At 43.6% G+C, this 21,856-nt stretch overlaps 1 protein-coding gene across 5 annotated transcripts in view; it reads right to left on the reverse strand.

The window, feature by feature from the left end:
* The window catches only part of LOC148540781 (dimethylaniline monooxygenase [N-oxide-forming] 2-like), a 64,776-nt gene that overhangs the window by 25,855 nt on the left and 17,065 nt on the right, over positions 1-21,856 (reverse strand). For all 5 annotated transcript variants that reach the window (XM_088482034.1, XM_088482042.1, XM_088482050.1 and 2 more), the window contains one exon: positions 4,064-4,226. In XM_088482034.1, the coding sequence (XP_088338160.1) occupies positions 4,064-4,226 (163 nt within the window). The remainder of the gene's footprint in view (positions 1-4,063; positions 4,227-21,856) is intronic.

A 21,856-nucleotide genomic window follows, 5' to 3' on the forward strand; every position in this document is an offset into this window, starting at 1 on the left:
ACATATGATACTGTCACCATTGACAGAATGGTGGAGGATTACATCGGTGACAGCATCCAAGTAGGCATGTCAGACAGTCCATACCTGTACTGGCAGGAAAAAGAGGCAATTTGGAGGCCCCTGTACAAACTGGCTCTATATTACCTGAGTTGCCCCCCCTCCAGTGTGTACTCCGAAAGAGTGTTTAGTGCAGCCGGGAACCTTGTCAGCGAAAGGCGTAGGGGGTTGCTTCCACAAAATGTGGAGAAGATGATGTTCATAAAAATGAATTATCAACTCTTCCAGGGAGACCAGCCTCCAGAACGTACAGAGGGACCTGTAGTGGTGGATTCCAGTGGGGACGAGTTAATACTCTGTGAGGATGAGGATGTACACAACACTGAAGAGGGTGAGGAATCAGTGGATGAGGAGGATGAGGACGACATCTTTCCTCCGTAGAGCCAGTTTGTGCAGGGACAGATTAATTGCCACCTTGTTTTGTGGGGGCCCAAACAAACCAATCATTTCAGCCACAGTTGTGTGGCAAACCCTGGCGCTGAAATGATTGCTTTGTTAAAGTGTGCATGTCCTGTTTGTACAACATAAGGGTGGGTGGGAGGGCCCAAAGACAATTCCATCTTGCACCTCTTTTTTTTCTTTGCATTATGTACAGTTTGGGGCCTAGTTTTTCAAACTACCATCCTGTCTGCCACTGCAGTATCACTCCTAGATGGGTCACTTGTTTGTGCCGCCCACTCGTGTCGCTTAGCATAGTCATCCAGCTACCTCGGTGCAACCTTTTGGACATAAAAACACTATTGTGAGGTGTGAGGTGTTCAGAATAGACTGGAAATTAGTGGAAATTAAGGTTATTGAGGTTAATAATAGCATAGGAGCAGAAAAACCAACACATTCTGTGATTTTAGCTGTTTTTATGCTTTTTTAAAAAAATATACAGATCCAAAACACAAAACCCAGAACCCAAAACATGGAAGGGTGGTTTTGGCAAAACCAATCCAGATCCAAAACACGAAGAAAGATCCAGATCCAAAACCAAAACACGAAAAGTGGCCGGTGCACACCCCTACTACAAAGACAATGCTGATGGTCTCTATGATCAGCATGGATCTTTGCACTAGCGGTTGCAGACTTACATCTTGACAGTCATATCTGCACCTGCTTCCCCTTCTAATTTGATACACTTACGTGAACATGCCCTTACTGTAGTTGGCCTATGTTTGCCCACCCCTCTCTCACATCTCTAAAAGTAAAGAGTTGCACATGTAAGATGTAGCCCAATCTATAGTACTTATTGAAGCATGCATACATATTTTTTGTGTGCAGTTCAGAAATACGTATTTTAGACAAAACTATCCAAGAGGCCCTAGGTTTTGTGGACTTTGCACAAAGGAGCCAGCATAGAAGATGACTGATTTCCCTCTGGGCCATATTCTCAGTGTCATAACAGAGCAATAATGCACCCTGTCTCAGCCCTGCCCCCCAACATGGGAACTTATGAAGACTAGGTGATCTGGCGTTTCTGCAACAGCAAAAGATCCTGGTGGCTCTGCGGCAGCTTACCATGGGGACTTGCTGTTCCACACATCCTGCATGCCAAATACAGGTGCCACTCCCTAGGCCCTGCACCGTGGGTAGTGATACCACTCACCCCCTCCTAGTTATGGCCCTGCATACTCTCATCATCTGACAGGGTCAGCAGATAGTCACTTAACTGAGCTGTCTACATTATATGCCATGTTCTGTAATACCCAATAGATTTGAAATCTGCCACTAATTCTCTGCTGCTTTAGTTGCTTATCTGGCAAATAGTCAGATCTTTTTACAAACATCTAGAGGATATTGTGCCATTTATAATAGAAGCTATTATTATCTTTATAGCAGGATACCAACTATTCTCACTTGAGATTGTTGATAATGTATTTGCATTGTATATATATATTTTAAATTGTTTTATTTATGTAATAAATATACAGTATTGCTGTATGTTGCATTAAGATACCTCTGTATCTTTCATGTTAAAGGACAGCCATATTATTTTTAGTTAAGCCTGCGCAGTGGAATCTTCTGTGAATTCTTTTACATTCCAAAACTCTACATGAGGTCTTACGTTTAGAGGTCCCTGCTCAGAGGAGGTCCCTGCTCAGAGGAGAACTTGCAGTGGTACAGTAGATAACCATTTCTCCCCCGAGCTATACTTTCCTTGTCTATCAGGGCCAGCAGAGGATTTAAATAAGGTATGCCATATTCTGTCTTACCAAATAGATAGTTCCCAGCAATTGAATTAGAGAATATTCATTGGCCCTTTAAATATCAGCATACAAGGAGGTCCCAACATACAGAATGGAAATGACTAGACCTATCCACCAAACAGAATCCTTGGAACCATCTTATGTTATGATGACTTGGTACCAAAGTCAGACTGGAAGCCTTATCTGAGAGCTGGAGACTTACAGCCCTGACTACAGTGCTTGTTAGCTGAGTATCAATGTATGATTACTATTGTGCGATTCACTATGGGCATTCCTCTATATCGGACTTGAGAGATGTGCATTTAACCGCTGGGTGTACTGCATAGAGACATGTGATCGCCGCTGTGCGATTCTAAGCAGACGCTACTGTGCTTTTGATTAATAAATTTGTGCATTGCTGACAGGAAGAGAACACAGCAGCATAGTATTGGACTAATTATTTGTATTTAAACACTATGTGCATGGTCTAATAGATATTTCTCTATCTCTCCTGGTAGTGATCTGATTGCTCCTGGGCGCATTTAACCCTGCAATGCCTTTATGGTAACAAGGTCTATCTAACACCTGGCAGAGCCCTAACAGACCTTACCATTGCTTTTGTTTCTATAGACACCAGTCTCCTCACTCTCTCATTGCATGGCTTGCACTATTTCCATGCAAAAGCAGAAGTGGGGGTGACACTTAGCAGTGTTTTGACTTTTCTTATTTCTTTACATTTATTCACTCATAAGTCTATTTTTGTGCCACATATGCAAGTGATTTATGTACCAACTTCTCATTTTTATATGTACACATTTTTATTGTATGACACTTGAATATAATTTTGATTCAGACTATTCGCAGAGTATTCTGAGTTGATACAAATAATAGACCTGAGACAATTTTCTTGCAAATTCTGACTAAAAACAATTAATTGCATTATTTTACAATATTTTGAGCTGACTTACAATCTTTGGTGTCTTATAGTAATCATTAAGATTATTCATCGTAATCCCATGCATAAAAAAGATACTATATATTACCAGTGTTAATTTTGTAGCTGCTGTTATACATATATATATATATATATATATATCTATACGATAAAATATCTATATGTGAGTCTCTTTTCTTTTCTTTCTCCATATATGGGATAGAGAGATAGCTCATATTACTTTCGCCTAATCTTTCCTGCTATAAATCAAGTTTTTCTCTGTAATGCAGGGCTGTGCTATTAAAACTAGTGATTTTTCAATCCAAAAAAATATATTTTTTATATATTTATAGTGGACCCTTACCATATTTTTCTGGGTGTCTGGCACACTATTATTTTAACAAGTATTATTAAAAGTTTATGTTTTAAATTAACAAACTATTCAATTTCTCTACTATTATAATTCATTAACTAAGAGTGCCCCACACAATAGTCTCTTTGGCCTGCCTGTGCAGGATTTTTTTTCAATTTGGTACCAAAAAGACCATGTAAATGAGAAGAAATTGGAGAAATTCAAAATTGTTAGCAGGGTGTATGTTAGTAGGAATGGCAGAGGTACACTATTGTGGCCGGCTTTGAGGGTGGCCTCGTGATGCCACCCATCCATGCAAAGCCCTTGCTCTGAAATCTGTTCAGGGTTTCAAAGTATGAGCACTGGCCCCCACATATTTAGAGGAGGGTAGATCAGTATCATCAAGTTGTTTTGCAGATTATGCTATGATGCCCTACAATGCTTTGTTGTGCCCATGTTTAGCAGTAAACAAGCTCAATTTCATTTAACAGTTCATACATATTAAAAGGCAAAGCTTTCATATATCTGTAATATGCTATCAATACTCACCGGGAAAAGCTTGCAGTGGATAATATGGATCTGAATGGTGGCCATTGCAAACCATAACAGCATCAAACGTGGTTGTCTCTTGCTTTCCATTTTTTTCTGTGCTAACGATCCACTGTCCAGTACTGGCGAAATTGGGATGTTTCTTTATACTGTGTACGTAAGTCTAAAAGACATGTTGTTAATATAGTCACTCACATAAAGAGAAAACAAGTTTCCAAAATCCACTTTGATATAACTCGCACCTCTAATCAAATAATTTTTGGTTATTTCGTAAACTGGTGCCATGTTATCATCTTGTGACTAATGCATGTGATTGTTACATATTTTTTTAGACTCAAATATTTGTTCCTGAAGCTCCTGTAACATCTTATAACATTCTCTTATGTACAGATATTCTAAGTTACTATGACTACTACTACCCTCTAGTGGAAGACCATTTTTAATAAATATCAATGTGCTCTCTTGTTAGAGAGGAGTGCGCTCCAGCGCTATCTTTTGTATTGCCTTGAAGCCGGCAAGCACCTTTACCAAGATGGCCGTCGGTACAGCTACTGAGCTTGTGCGACCTTGCGCCATTTTGTATATGTGTCTGAGAGAGTACTGCATGGACACAGGGTGTGAGTACCGCTAACTTCACTGCTGTTACAGCTACACTCTTTTCTCACACATACTCTGCAATGTCGATGCTACAAAATCTAATGTCTGAATTTGATTTCCTAGTAGAGATGTGTGCCGACCTCCGTGTTTTGGTTTTGGATCTAATTCATCGTTGTGTTTTGGTTTTGCCAAAACTTTCCTCACATGTTTTAGTTTTGGATCTGAATTTTTGTTAAAAATGCTAAAAACAGCTAAGATCACAATATTTGGGTCTGGTTTTGATCCTACAGTATTATTAACCTGAATAACATTAATTTCCAGTCATTTCCAGTCAATGTTGGCCACCTCACAGCTCGCAATATTGTTTTCACCAATAAAGTCCAAAGACTACAGTGAGCTGGCCTGCTAAACTAAGCGACAGAGCAGTGGTACAACCACACAGCAGTTTAAAAGAACATAAGACATCTATGAAACATTTCAACACAGCAGTGGCAGACAGGATGGCAGTTTAATAAACTATAACAATGTTTGTCGTCTATGCAAAAAGATAGTCAACAATGCCCCAAATGGGTTGGGTATGAAATCCCGGCTGTGGGGATGCCACTGGTCAGAATACCGACAGCGGCATCCCAACAGTTAGAATCCCAACACCCATAGGGAAGACAGGTAAATATTATTCTATCCCCTACCCTTACCCTAACCCTCCCTCACAGGTGCCTAACCCTAACCTCCCCCCTATTGCCTAAACCTAACCTGCCCCTCCCCACACCATAAACCTATGCCTAAACCTAACCTCCCCCTCCCCGCACCCTAAACCTAACAGTCCCTCACCAATGCCTAAACCTAACCTCCTCCACAGTGTCTAAACCTAGCCTCCCCCTCCTTGCACCCTAATCCTAACACTCCCTACCCGGTGCCTACCCTAATCCCGCTACCTAACCCTAACCTTTTTGGGAAAGCTCTGTTTCTTCCTGGCAGCAGTAGCAAGAGAAACTGAAGGAGGAGATGTTGTCATGTCATGTACCACTTGAGTTGACAACTTGCTCACAAATAGCTCTTTTCATCCTTGAGATCTGCATCAGTTGGAAAGAAAGACATGGCATATGACTTAAACCTAGGATCAAGCATGGTCACCAAAATGTAGTGATCCAATTTTAAAATGTTGACAACCCTTTAATCCTGGCAAAGCAAATAAAGAACTTGATCTACAATTCCAACATATTTGGCTGAATCACTTAATTTAATCTCCTCCTTCAGTTTCTTGAGCTGCTTTTCCAGTAGTCTGAAAAAGGGAATCATCTGACTCAAGCTGGCAGTGGCTGAACTCACTTCATAGTGTACTACTTCGAATGGTTTCATCACCTTGCACAACACAGAAAATATTGTCCACTGTGCTGGGTACATTCCCCCTCCTTTCCCTATGTCATGGCTTGTTGTGTAGGTTTGGATGACTTATTGCTGTTCCTCCATTCGATGAAGCATATAAAGGGTGGAATTCCACCTTGTTACTACCCCTTGCTTCAGTTGGTGGCATGGCAAATTTGACTTTTTTTGCAGGTACTGCAGCACCTACTGACTGTTATTGTTGTTAAACACAGTACCACTGCCTGGCCTGTCTGAAGTTCTGAACACACACAAGTTTTACAGAAAAAAATGTTTGTTTTATTTCTTTCTAGTTTTTTAACAAATTACCACAAAACTGCAACTCACAGTGCTGATATTAATGTGGTGGCACAGCACCTTCTGACCGTTATTGTTGTTGTTAAACATAATACCATTGGCAGTGCCTGCCTGTCTGAAGTTCTGAACACACACAAGCTTTACCAAAAAAAAATGTTTTTATTTCTTTTCTTTTTTTTAACAAATGACCACAAAACTGCAACTCACATGGCTGATATGAATTATTACCACTGCCTAGCCTGTCTGAAGAAAACCAAGTTTTACAACAAAAAAATAGTTTTTTTTCTATTTTTTAACACAATGCCAATGCCTGGACCTGAACAAACACAAAAGTTTTTTGCCAAAATGTTTTTTTTAGCAAATGACCCCAATATCAGTAGATCACTGCTCCTAATAGACTTTTTTTTAATGAGAGTGTACACGCAATGTGCTCCTAATGGCATTTTTGTTTTTAATTACACACAGAGCCCACTGCCCCTTGAACACAATGCTCCACAGACACAGGGCCTGATTCAGAGATGTACGCTAATTTGATCGCAGCTGCGATTGCGCACGAAACGCAGCAGCAAAAATATGCTGTCTGCAATGCTCACCTGAGCATAAGGATGCCCACTGATGCCTTCTTACCTGCGTGCAATGACGCAATCCTGCTTAAATATCGGTAAAATCGCAGTGGCCTAGGGAGCTCTGCAGACACGCAGAGCTGCGTATGCACTTACAGTGGCTAGTTTATGCATGCCCATGTAATGGTGTTTAAAGGGACAGACATGCCTGCGTTTCTCAGACCACCCCCTGTCCCCACCCCCAAACGCTAACAACCTGTCACTCACTCTGCAATGGATTCCGTTGTGCATTCAGAGTGATCGCTGTGCACACGCAGTGCGGTTTATATGCATGTGCAATGGCAAACAATCGCTGGATCTGTGTGAGAATTGCCTAAAGTCTTTACAGGCTTTAGATACACTGGGCCTGATTCAGACCCGCTCGTGATGGGAACACCTACTGTCTGGGGCTGGCCCCACTGACATCACAAGTGATGTCAGTGGGAGTGCTTTCGGCTTTGTTTGAGCCGTAAGCACTCCAGGGCTTGCGGCAACGAGACCCTACCACAAGGGTCTCATCGCAAGCCTGATGGTCGCGATGGTCTTGACCATCGCGACCATCTTCCTGGCCGCTCGCTATAGCTGTGGGTGGTCACCCACAGCTATACGAGTGGCCAGGAGGCCGCTCTAAAAATCAAGAAGTACGGCTCTGATTCAGAGCGAGCGCTCTGTCAGAGCGTCTGGCTCTGAATCAGGGCCACTGTGTGCAGTAATTTTTTAGCTGCTGCTCACCGTTTTCATTGTTTTTAACAATTAAGAGCCATGCCTGTCTATAACCTATTTGTCGGATCTCCAGCATAAAATGGTGCCCGAATCATCGCTGGAGGGACTTATACAGAAACCAAAACACGCAAGATCCGACTCTGGGAAGATGACGTTTTGCCTCGTTTTGGAATCAGAGCCTGGTAGGAAAACAGAGCCACGGCTCAGAATCACTCATAATCAGTAACAAGGGCTGGCTGGCAACTTTTAGCCTGGGGGGCAAATGCATGCAGGTGGCCCTGGCAGAGGAGTAGCGTGTAGCCTGGGTGCCCGAAGAACGTGCGTGCTAAGGCGCCCCCCCTCAAGTGTTCCAGGGAGGAGGCGGGTCCATATGGGATTAATGTAAAGTAAAAATAAAGACATGGGGCAGCCCCGTCGTGGTGCCCATATGCAGTGCCCCCCTGTGCCCCAGGAGAGGACCCCCTTATGCAGGCCTCCAGTAGTGCCCCCGGTAGTGATCCCCCCTATGCAGTGCCCCTTATACAGTGCCCCCAGTAGTGGTACCCCCTATGCAGTGCCCCTTATATAGTGCCCCTAGTCACCCCCCATGCAGTGCCCCCAATAGTAGTAACCCTTATGCAGTGCCCCTTAAATAGTGGCCCCAGTTGTAGTCTACCCCCTATGCAGTACCCCCAGTATTGCTCTTTTTCTAGAGCCCCCAGCAGTGGTCCCTCGATGCAGTGCCCCCAGTGTTAGTCCCCTCCCCCCTATGTAGTGCCCCTAGTAGTAGTCCCCTCCCCCCTATGCAGTGCCCCTAGTAGTTGTCCCCTCCCCTTGTAGTGCCCCTAGTAGTAGTAGTCCCCCCTTGTAGTGCCACTAGTAGTAATAGTCCCCCCATTGTAGTGCCCCCAGTAGTAGTCCCCCCTTCTAGTCGTCCACCCCTTGTATTGCCCACAGTAGTAGTAATCCCCCCCTTGCAGTGCCTCCAGTAGTGGTTCCCCCCTTGTAGTGCCCCCAGTAGTAGTAGTAGACCGCCCCTTGTGGTGCCCCCAGTAGTGGTAGTTTCCCCCTTGTATTGCCCCCAGTAGTAGTAGTCCCCCCCTTGTATTGCCCCCAGTAGTAGTAGTCCCCCCTTTAGCAGTGCCTCCAGTAGTGGTTCCCCCCTTGTAGTGCCCCCAGTAGTAATCCCCCCCTTGTAGTGCCCCCCAGTAGTAATCCCCCCCTTGCAGTGCCTCCAGTAGTGGTTCCCCCCTTGTAGCGCCCCCAGTAGCAGTAGTCTCCCCCCTTGTAGTGCCCGCCCCTCTCCCAGTAGACACACGTAATAAAAAATAAAAAAAAACACTTACCTGAATCCCCGCTCCCGCCGTTGCCATCCGCTCATCCGTCTGTCCTTCCCGGGCCGGGCCACTCTGCATTATGGGAGAGACGTCATGACATCATGACGCCTCTCCCATTGCCCACTGCGGGAGCCGGAAGATGGAGTGGCTCCTGCAGTGGGCGCAGCAGCAGCTAATGAGAGTCTGACAGACTCTCATTGGCTGCTGATCAAAACAAACACACAGCTGCCAGTGCTGGCGGCTGTGTGTTTGTCACTTGTGTAGCGCTGACCGAACTTCGTCTGGTCAGCGCTACACACGCGGTGCAGTCTGTGTCACAGTGAGTGACACAGACTGCCCGCGGCCCACATGACGCTGTGTCCCAGGGGGCACATGGCTCCATGCCCCCCGGCCTAGCCCGCCACTGATCAGTAAATTCGTGTGGGTTCGGTTTCTAGGAACCAGAAATCGCTCATTTCCTAGTAGTAGCTTTAAAATTTAACACGACACAACAGAAATTGTGAGAATTAAACTGTTGCAGTTCCAGGAATGCATACCAGTTGAAATGCTGAAAATACTGCGCTGCACATAAGGAATGTCAAGCTCAAAAGGCACAAGTACAGATGCTTTGTATGTCACAAATATGGACACAAGATGGGAATGTCGCACAGCAAAAGAAGCGTGACAAAAGGAATGAGTTAGCTCTAACGGTGCATACACACGATCAAGTTTTGTTAAAGATCTGAACGATAACGATTGTAAAAATCGTTCAATCGATCATATCTTTGACATGTGGGGCATGCATCGAGCAATGATGCACGTTCCTGCATGTCAGATAATGATATCTGACATTGATTGTGTTTGCAGTAAGATTTGGACGATTTCATTCATTTTAATTCATGTCAGAAATCGTTCATCATTCATCATTGATAAAATTGTTCAAATCATTGTTGAAATCGTTCAATCGTTCATCTTTCATCGTTATTGTTCAAAGAAATTAATGATCTGACAAATCTGACCGTGTGTATGCACCTTAAGTGTCACGGACAGCTGCAGAAGAGTCTGTCATTACATAGACTCTGGAGCTACAAGGAACTTCAGTTGTAACCAGGAGTGGTTAACATCACAAACCATTTGTGTTCCTATACAGATCAGAGGGATTGAAAACAAGGGGGCACTGTATATTTACAAAAGTGCAGATTTTTAGAAATGGAGATGTTGCCCATACAACCAAACCAGATTCTACTTAACATTTATCTAGCACTTTCTAGTAGATAATAGCTAGAATTTGACTGGTTGATATGGGCAACATCTCCACTTCTAAAAACCTGCTCTTTAGTAAATGTACCCCAAGGTCTTTACAGCCACGAAAGTTGGGACACTCATGATTCACCTAAGAGTAAGAGGTGAGACCATAGTCACAGATATTCAAGATGTGTTATTTGTACCAGATATGGGGACAAACCTTATTGCTAGAAGTGTTCTAGAGCAGGAAGGACTCAAAGGTTGAATTTGCAGAGGGCAAATGAGTTGTGCATAATAGAAGAGGGACTGTAATAGCAATAGCAACCCAATGCCAACAACTGTACATACTGGACATAGAGAATAGTTGTGCGATGATGACCTCTGATTCAAATAAATTTATGTAACTCTGGCACAGGCGGCTATGCCACCTTGGGTATGATAATGTTCAGAAACTCCTTGATGGAATGGTGACAGGAATAACAGTAAGTGACTCAGGCAGACTGACATGCAAAAGCTGTTGCCCCTTTCCAAAATCAGGAACCAGAGCTGAAGCACCACTAGCATTAATGCATACAGATGTGTGTGGCCCATTGGAGGTGAAATCGAAAAGTATATACAGATACTTTCTAACATTCATCGATGACTTCACAAGAATGACACACATTAACATTGGCTCGGGTTTCTGCATTGTATGGTTTTACTGCTACATGGAGAATGGGAAGCAAGCATATCCAAGCAGTAGGTAAGTAGGAAGTGTGAGTGTATTTAATAAAGGATTACCACAGTCAGTGTCCATGTCCTGGTATTATTGTAATATTTTCTTCAAAGTGGGACCACAGGTACCAGTAGGCCCCTAAAGTTTAGGCATGCTGGCACTTGCTGGTTCTACTTGTAGTTCTCCCTGTTATAGTGTAAGCCCACCAGCTGGTTCATCCCAGTGCTGGTTAATGAAAAATAGGTTGAACCCCATGACGTTTTCTTCCCCCAATTCTCTATGACCAGAATGGGCTGAAAGGTCATGAGCTGGTCATGGATTAAAGTGGGGACTCCACGCCCTTTTTACCAAAGAAATTTTAACTACTGTATTTAATTGCTTTATTCCCTAAGGAGCCTGCACAGAACATAGTGATCTGTACATTGGATGTGTTTGCTGTCATGTTTGACTTCTATTTGGTGTCAATTTTGAACTGAAAGTTCAAAACTGATGACATTTACACCTATAAAATCCGACTGACATCAACATTGGGTTTCAAACCTGATGGATGATAAATCTATGGAATTTGCAGTCGTAAATCCCGTTGATGCCAGTTACTTTAGATTGATTTTAAAATTGCTCTAAAATCAACCTTTAGTAAATGTACCTGTCTCCTGTGATGAGGTACAGTACATTACGTTTAGTCATTGCCATATCTGTCATGTATGACTTATTGTAAATACCAATTAGACTTTGACTCCGCTTTCTTAAATGGAGAATTGCTACAAAAGATTTACAGAACATTCCAAACACTGCTGTGAGAACATGTTTAAAGAGGGAGAAGTGTGTATTCTAAAGAAAGATTTTTATGGCTTAAATCAAAGTGGTTGTTATTGGCACATTAAGCTAGATGCTGTACTACTTGAAATGGACTTTATACATTCAGGGACTGATCATTGTCTCGACAGAAAGGGCAAAAATTGTTCATCATTGTATTGTACGTGGATGATCTATTACTAGCAGGCCAAGAGCAGGAAATAACAAGTATTAAGCAGCTGTTGGAACAGAAATTCAAGATGAAAGACCTGCACATCACCTGTTAGGCATAATTTCACAAATCTTAGAGTAAGGAACAATCACTATTGATCAGCAAACATATATTGAAGCAATACTTGAAATGTCTACTCCCATTGACAAGAGCACTAAACTAACCAGAGCCATGTCACCCACAAGCAGAGTTAAATTACATGAGAGATGAACCATATCAAAGTGCTATTGAAAGTTTAATGTATACCAGTGTAGCAACTCATCCAGACATTACACATGGGGCCGTATTCAATTAGCCGCAAAAAGTCAGTTTCTGCGGAAAAGTATCGTCATTTCGCCATGCAAAAAGTTTGCTCCATATTCAATTCCAAAAACTTTTTGCCGGTGCGGAAACTCAATGCATTGGAATCGGCGAGAGAGATTCACCTATGAACAGCAGTCAAAAAAAATGCAGAATTTGGGTTTTGGGGTGCAAACTTCGGAAAACCCTGCTGCACCCTTGGAACACTCCCCCAAAGGTAAATAGCGTCATAAAAAGTGTAAAAAATACTTTAGATCCTCCCAAAAAAGTACTTTCATTTTGGAGGTGAAAAGTCCAAAGTTGGGGGACAAACTTAAAAACTAGCAAAATACTCTCCAGGGGGGTCCCCAAGTATGCCCCAGGTGTTTTTAAGTTTGCAGGTGTTTGCAGCAGGTGGATATTTTATGTTTTTTTTAAACTTCACTTTAGCAATTTTAAGATATGCTAGTACCCATTTTCATGGACCCCAAATATGCTGGGCCAACTTATTTTTAAAAAAAAAAACTACAAACTGCTATTCTTCACCACTTATGCAAAGACGCTAAATAGCAGCTATTGAGATAATTTAAGTACCACAAATACCTTTGGCAGGGCAATTCGGGGGTATCTATAGTGATCCCCAATGTCAGTGCATCTTTTAGGGAGTGTCAGGCTGATTTCCCCAAATCTGACAGCACTTTTCGCATGTTAGAGTGCCGCCGGGTCCCGTTTTTGCCGATTTCTACTTGAATACGGGGCTAAGCAGGGACGAGCGAAAAACACTTTTTTGCATTGAAAACCAGCGATGTTGGCGAAAAGTCCACCATGCAAAGAGTACGGGACTTTTCATGTCTAATTGAATATGCCCCATGGTGTGTGAGCCAATTTGCTATTAACCTAGGGAAGCAGCACTGGACAGCAGTCAAAATAATCTTCAAATATTTGAATATTTGAAAGGTCCAACTTCCTTAAAGCTATAATTTTCCAAATCTGGAAATTCCACATTGAAATAATTCTGTGATGCCAACTTGATATTAGATGAGATATATTTTTGTGCTAACAGGCACAGTCATTAGCTGGACAAGTTGGAAACAACCAACTGTAGCCCTATCCACCACTGAGGTGGAGTACATGGCACTTGCAGAAGCAGCTAAGGAAGCAATATTCCTGAAAGAAACTTTGTGTGAGCTAACTTGTTTGACACTTTCATCCTGATCTAATGTGGGATGTGACAACAAGGTGCAATTGACCTGTCAACACACTATTAGACACTTCTTCACCCGTGAGCTAGTGCAGAACAGAAAAGGGACTTTAATAGCTACAGACAGCCAATGTCAGCAATTGTATGACCTTGATATACAGCACTGTTATATGATGATGATGACTGATTCTCAGTCACTAGAGCTCTGGTACAGATTTGGTCACCTTGGATATGGTAATGTTTGAATCCAACTGAATGGGATGGTCACCAGAATGTCAGTGACTGACACAAAGAAACCCATCAGCCATTTTATCAAGTTAGTAAGCAGAGCTGCAGTACCACTTGAGTTTATACATACAGATGTGTGGTCCATGAGTCAATGAGTGTATACAGATACTTTGTGATGTTCATATATGACTTCACAAGAATGACACAAAATTACTTCATTAGAGAGAAGTCTAAAGTAGTCAAGAAGATTGCAGACTACAAGACACCTGTAGAGAATCAAACCGGTCATACACTGAAAACCCTGAGATCTGACAATGGTGGGGAATATCTATTGTAAATAGAGAGGTGGAATTATTCTTGAGCAAATATGAAATAGAGCAACATTTGACCATTACCTATTCTCATGAACAGAATGGTGTGAGTGAATGAGCAAACTGTACGTTAGTGGAGAAAGCAAGATGTATGCTAAAGGATGCAGACCTAGATAAGCAGTTTCGGTGGAAGCTGTGTACACAGCAATTTACCTCAAGAACCATTCTCCTACAGCTAACCTAAAGGCTGTCGAAACCGGATAATTGGATAAGACAGAATCTGTTTGCAATCAGAAAAAACTGCATGACGCCATCTTGTGAGTGGCAGCAAGACTCCATTTTAGAAAAGAAAGCTTACACAAGCGCCATTTTGTCAAAAATACATAGTACACAATCCACAGTGCAAAGTTGCTAAAAGTAGCACGAACAGCTTTTTAACAATCTTCCCCAAACACATACTGACAGTGTTCAGAATACATAAAATAACTTTCTAACATATTAAAATCACCACAGACTTATATTTGAGCAACAGCAAAGCAGTGGTGTTTTCCCCCGCATACATACATTTAAAAGCAATTGTCCCGTAACGCAAAAAGGATATTTATTACTTGGTTTAAACGCAATGTCAGTATATAAAGAAATGAATGTTTTCTGTAACTATGGCTTAGTAAATGACAATTGGACTGTGTGTGGAGCTGTACTGATCTACTCTGTTTCCACAGCGTTCTGGTGACATCAATATGAAGATCAGAACATGCGGCTATGAAATATGAATGTTAGAGAGAATAACTGTTTGAAATATTGATTGCCATAGCAGCTTAGATTTGCATGTGGGGGATACAAAAGGAGGTTGGAGACCTTTTGTATCCATTTGGAATTGTCCAATAAATGCCCTGTAACAGATTTCTAACCTTTACCAAAAGACAATAACATGGTGTAGGCCTGTTTACATTTTTGTCCAAAGGACTGGTTATTCCAGTCTAATCAATAGAGCTAGCTAACTGGGAGTAGAACCTAATTAACAGTAGTTTCAGGTAATCAAAAGGATACTCCCTTTCTGATGACCTCACAGGTAAAAGGGGGTGGGAACCATAGCATGCACATTCTGAGGACAAAAAAGGCCGGCAGCCGGCACACACACTGGCAGATTTTGGAGGAGAGAGAGGTTTCCTCTCTCACAAGACAACGGAAAATGGATCTCAGTTCCCCTGGGATATAGCTAAGTATAAATTGTGCAATATTTAGCCTATTTGGGTGTCTGTGGCTATTTTTGGTGTTAGTCTGTTGTTGGCTTGGCATGGTTTGTGGTTTGTGGCGTTCTGGGGATATTCATGGGTCTGTGTTGGCATGCAGTGGATGATGTGTTGTCTGGTCTGTGCTTTTCATCTGCACTGTAGGGTACAGTGGTTTGTTGTCAGCATGCAGGAAAGGGATTGATTGTGGAGTTGTCGTGATATTTGTGGATGATTGATGCTGGTTGATTGAGACCCTCTGGTGTGCTCTGTGTTGGGGCCTTCCCATGTGCTTGAACGGTATCTCTGCTTGGGAGAGATGGGCTTGGTGTGTGTTGTATACTCATGAATGTGATCATAGGGTGGTGTCAGTGTTGTATCGTGGAGGTTGAATTGATGGCAGCTTTGAATGGTCGTGGGTGGTTGCCGTGTGGTGTTGTGTGGGTCAGATGGGTATGTTGTCTGCGGTTTGTTGGAGATGGCTTGCCTCCATGTGGGGTGAACAAGGGAAATTGTGATTCTGCCCAGTTGTGGTGTTGTGTGGGTCAGATAGGTATATTGTCTTTGTTGTGGTTGTAGTCATTGATGGATGTATGATTTGCGGAGTTGCAGCTTGGTGTGAGTTTTCAGGGTGAAGTTTGCCTAGGGATCATGAGGCTTGCAAACAAAGGAAAAACATGTGCTTTGGCCCTTCCCCCTCCCCACGGTCTAGTGACTACTGGATGAGGTCTGTTGTAGGATGGTATTGTTGTATATTGGAATCAGCTTGTGTTGTACATGTTGGAATATTAAATGGTGCAGTGTTTGCCTGATGTGTTGGCATATGATATCCAGCTTGCATATTTAATTAACTATGACATTATGGGAGATTTCAATGAGGTAGCTTCATAATGGAGTTTGTTTGTAGACCATGCGGTTTGGGTAATAGGGCAGGAAGCATTCCCAACCCCCTTCCCCCTCACACACAAACACACACACACACCATCACCAGCCATCTTGAACATGTGCTCTCAGCAGACATTGATATCTCTCTCATTGTATTTTGATGTCTCTCTCTCTCATATTGCTCATTGTATTTTGATCTTTAATAACCGTTCATGTATATTAACTGTACCTTATGACCTAATGTTTGTACAGTTTATTTGCGCTCATTATTAGATCATAGCGTTGTAACATCTGTACTTTTACCTGAATAATAATCTTTAGCGCTTTGGACCGCTATTCAACTGTCTCAGTATTTCATTAATGGTATAATCAAAATAGCGACATCTTGTGGTTTTAGAAGGTACAGGCAGGTTTTGTCTTAGAGGTTCTAGGCAGGTGAATCTTAGAGGTTTATAGGCAGGAATGTATTAAAAGGTTAATACGGACGATTCAACAAGGCCAAGACACCTATTGAAGTATGGTCAAAGAGAAAACCAAGTGTAAAACAACTCACTACATTTGGCAGTACTGCCTAAGTAAACATTTCAAAAGAAATAAAACGAAATCTGGATTAAAAATTCATAACGTATATCATTCTTTGCTTTTACCATTAAAGTAAAGGCTATAGATTATGGAATCCAAGTGCCAGAAAGCTAGTCAAGTCAAGAGATTCATATTCAAAGAAACATCACAAGTTACAGAAAAGCTGGAAGTTAAAATGCAGAGCAAGTTTAGTCACTGGATATGCCAGGCAATGGAGATATGGCTGAACCAGAAGCTAACAGTGGGGACTTTCAGCTGTAAAATGGTCTTCTGCAAGATCAAATATTGGCAATCCACCTAAAAGATATGATGAGTAATTCACAAATATTGCATTTAGTGAACCTCAAAACATCCAGAAACCAAAGTCAAGGTCCGACTGGTGTGAATGGAAGTCCAAGATAGACAAAGAGACTTTGCAAGATTTAAAAGTCACAAGTGTGGAAGACATCAGAAATCATGAGAGTGACAGAAGTCCAGAATTCGTGAATACAAATATTGTTGTGGTCCAAGATGAGTGAGATGAGTCTTGCCAATAGACCTACCAAGAGGAGTGTTTTTATCAAATTTGCCAATAAGATTTGAGTAAATGTTTGTGTAACATGGAAAAACTTGTAGCAAGGGGGAGTGTTCAAGATGGAGAGCGCCACTGTGCAGACTTGATATTGGAACCACCAAACTTCACTCCCTTACCAAGATGTCTGCCAAACCTAGTACTGTGCATGCATGGCTTCATCTTTTTCTCAGTGTTAGAGCAGCACAATGGGAGATGCAAGTCTTCCACTTAGCTCTGTGAGAGAGTTTACTGATTTCACACCACTTTCCAGAGTGTCTGCTCTGCTACTCGTATACACTCACTAGCTTGTGAGCTGTAGTATACCCCATTCCACTCAAGCCTTGCTCCACATAACCAGTGTGTATAACAGAGTACTTCTGTTCTGCATCTACAAACAAAAACACCACTCCACTGGTTAAGCATTTGGGCTGTTTGTTTCCTCTGGGCATCCAATATGGTGTGTACTCTGCCACACATGTCCAACAGCAAAATCTCTATCATTCACTTTATCCACCACCTCTCTTAGCTGCCAGTTATGCACCGCATTCAACAGATTATCTGCTGCAAATTGTAATTAACCACTTGCCTGGCATGGTCGTATCAGATACGACCATACTAGACTGGGCTTTAACTGACATAGTCGTATCTGATACGACCAGTCAGAAATGACCACTGGGCGGCTGCGGGAAGCTAATCTTCCAACAGCCGCCAACATTGCACCCGTAGCTGCCCCTCCAGTGTGTACCGATCACTGCTGGCCACAGTGATCGGGCATCCAGCAACACCCCCCTCCCCGCATGGCTCCAGTGTATCCTGATCACTGTGGCCAGCCTTCATGACCTTCCCCCGGCGCTGCAGTGTCCACGGGCAGGCCCATGCTCTTCCGGCGCTGCAGTGACTCCCCGCGCTGGCGCTACTCCACCCTCTTCCCACAGCGCTACAATGTCCCCCAGGCCGGCCCACTCTTCTACAGCACTGCTGTCTACAGCGCTGCTGTCCCCGAGCCAGCACACCCTCCACCCCCTCCTCCCGACGCAGTGTACTCACCTCCTCCTCCCGTCGGCAGCTGCTGGGTGTCCATCGGCAGCTGCTGCTCTGTGTGCTTCTCCTCATGGCGTGACGGCTGCTGCTGATGTGTGCCGGTGCCCTCCTTCTCCTTTCGGGTCGGCGGCTGCTGCTGATGTGTAGCGGTGCCCTCCTTCTCCTTCCGGGCTGCGTTGGCTGCTGATGTGTGCTGGTGCCCTCCTTCTACTTCCAGGCGGCTGCTGCTGTTGTGTGCCGGTGCCCTCCTTCTCCTTCCAGCCCAGTGGCTGCTGCTGATGTCTGGCAGACCTGCCGGTGTTCTTCTTCTCCTTCCGACCCGGCAGCTGCTGCTTTGTATCCAGCGACCACCCCCTTCTCCTCGGCGCAGCTCTCAGTGAGTGTGTCCCCCCTGGAACAATGATCTTGTAGTTTGTATGTGTATATATATATATATATATATATATATATACACACATATATACACAGTATATATATGTGTGTGTATATATATGTGTATATATATATATATGTATATACAGTATATATATATATGTATATATATATATATATGCACATGTATATATGTGTATGTATATAGATATATATTAGGGGTGAGCGGGTTCGGATTTCTGAAATCCGAACCCCGACAGAGCCCCCCCGATCCGAGGCCGATCCGAGTCAGGCTCGACTTTTCCCGCCTGACTCGGATCTGAAATGGAGGCAAAACGTCATCATCCCGCCTTCCGGGACTCGCGGGTTTTGGATCCTATATAAGGTACCCGCGTCGGCGCCATTTTCTCACTCGGCTGTGGACAGTGAAGAGGGAGGGTGGGAGTTAGGGCTGGCTGGGCTGTGTAGTGTAGTGTAGTGTTGTAGTGTAGTGTAGTGCAGTGTAGTGTTGTGCTGTGCTGTGCTGCTGTTGTCCATCGGGGCTGTGTCCACTACTTCAAAGTCCATAGGGGCTGGCTGGACTGTGTTGTGCAGTCAGTTGTCCATAGGGGCTGTGTCCACTCCAAAGTCCTGTGCAGTCTCCCAGTCCTAAAGGGGTGCTGTAGTGTTGTCCAGGGGGTGCTCTGTCCGTCAGGGGTGCTCCCCCCAAGTGCTAAAAAAATATATATTTTTTCTGTGTTTGTGAATTGTGTGCACTGTGGCTGCACATGCATCAACAAAGTAGTGCCAAGCGTGCGCCTGTGTCCCATAAATAAAGGGCCGGCTGGATTGACCGCTAAAGGGTGCTGTAACCCCCAAAGTACACTCCAAACAAAATAAAAAAATTTTTTCTGTGTTTGTGAATTGTGTGCGCAGTAGCCGCACGTGCATCAACAAAGTAGTGCCAAGCGTGCGCCTGTGTCCCATAAGTAAAAGGCCAGTTGGCTTGTCCGTTAAAGGGTGCTGTAACCCCCAAAGGGCACTCCAAAAAAATATATATATTTTTTTTGTTTGTGAATTGTGTGCGCAGTAGCCGCACGTGCATCAACAAAGTAGTGCCAAGCGTGCGCCTGTGTCATAAGTAAAGGGCCGGCTGGCTTGTCCATTAAAGGGTGCTGTAACCCCCAAAGTACACTCCAAACAAAATAAAAAAATATTTTCTGTGTTTGTGAATTGTGTGCACTCTGGCTGCACGTGCATCAACGAAGGAGCAGCGCCAAGCATGCGCCTGTGTCCCATAAGTAAAAGGCCAGCTGGCTTGTCCATTAAAGGGTGCTGTAACCCCCAAAGGGCACTCCAAACAAAATAAAAAAATATATTTTTTTGTTTGTGAATTGTGTGCGCAGTAGCCGCACGTGCATCAACAAAGTAGTGCCAAGCGTGCGCCTGTGTCATAAGTAAAGGGCCGGCTGGCTTGTCCATTAAAGGGTGCTGTAACCCACAAAGTACACTCCAGACAAAATAAAAAAATATTTTCTGTGTTTGTGAATTGTGTGCGCAGTAGCCGCACGTGCATCAACAAAGAAGTGCCAAGCGTGCGCCTGTGACCCATAAATAAAGGGCCAGCTGGATTGACCACTAAAGGGTGCTGTAACCCCCAAAGTACACTCCAAGAAAAACTCAAAAAATATTTTCTATGTTTGTGAATTGAGTGCGCAGTAGCCGCAAGTGCATCAACAAAGTAGTGCCAAGCGTGCGCCTGTGTCATAAGTAAAGGGCCGGCTGGCTTGTCCGTTAAAGGGTGCTGTAACCCCCAAAGTACACTCCAAACAAAATAAAAAAATATTTTCTGTGTTTGTGAATTGTGTGCACTGTGGCTGCACGTGCATCAACAAAGGAGCAGCGCCAAGCGTGCGCCTGTGTCCCATAAGTAAAGGGCCGGCAGGCTCATTTCTTAAAGGGTGGTGTAACCCACAAAGTGCACTAGTCTCCAAAAAAAATAAAAAATTATTTTCTGTGTTTGTGTGCGCCTTAGCCGCACGTATATATCAATATAACATAAATGGAGGACCAAACTTTCTCCAATAAAAATAAAATAGGGAAAGATCAAGAACCACTTCCTCCTAGTGCTGAAGCTGCTGTCACTAGTCATGAGATAGACGATAACATGCCATCAACGTCGTCTGCCAAGGCCGATGCCCATTGTCATAGTAGAGGGCACATACAATCCCAAATGACAAAGTTCAGGAAAATGACCTTGAAAAAAACATTTAAATCATCTGAAGAGAAACGTAAACTTGCCAATATGCCATTTACGACACGAAGTGGCAAGGAATGGCTAAGGTCTTTCCCTATGTTCATGACTAGTGGTTCAGCTTCACATGACAATGGAAGCCCTCCTCCCACTAAAAAAATCAAACGAGTTAAGCTGGCAAACGCACAGCGAAGAACTGTGCATTCTAAGAAGATATCACAAATCCCCAAGGAGAGTCCAAGTGTGGTGGTGGTTGCGATGCCTGACCTTCCCAGCACTGGACGGGAAGAGGTGGCTCTTTCCACCATTTGCACGCCCCCTGCAAGTGCTGAAAGGAGCACCCACAGTCCACTTGCTGATATGCAAATTGAAGATGTCACTGTTGAAGTACAACAGGATGAGGATACTGGTGTAGCTGGCGCTGAGGAGGAAGTTGGCGAGGAGGATTCTGATGGTGATGTGGTTTGTCTAAATCAGGCTCCGGCGGAGACAGTTGTTGTCCGTGGGATGAAAAAGCCCATCACGGTCATGCCTGGGCAGAAGACCAAACATTCCACCTCTTTGGTCTGGCAATATTTCTATCCAAATCCGGACAACAACTGTCTTGCCATATGTACCATATGTAAAGGTGGAATAAGTAGGGGTAGGGATGTTAACCACCTAGGAACATCCTCCCTTATACGGCACCTGCAGCGTGTTCATAAAAAGTTACTGTCAAGTTCAGAAACTTTGGCTAAGACCGTAAGCAGTCCAGGGACACCTAAATCCCGCTGTCCTGTTGTATCCAAGTGCCTGCAAACCACACCGTCAACTCCCTCCTCGTCAATTTCCTCCTTAGTCAGGATCGGAAGTAGACCTGCAGGCCATGTCACTGGCATGACTGACTCTCCTATCCGGATTCCTCCAGAGGATCCTGCATTGCTACGCCTCCTGCTGCTGCTGTTGCTGCTGCTGGGAGTCGTTCATCATCCCAGAGAGGAAGTAGGAACACC

The sequence above is a fragment of the Taudactylus pleione genome, unplaced genomic scaffold (assembly GCF_031769625.1).
Source record: "Taudactylus pleione unplaced genomic scaffold, aTauple2 ptg000017l, whole genome shotgun sequence".
NCBI lineage: Eukaryota > Metazoa > Chordata > Amphibia > Anura > Myobatrachidae > Taudactylus > Taudactylus pleione.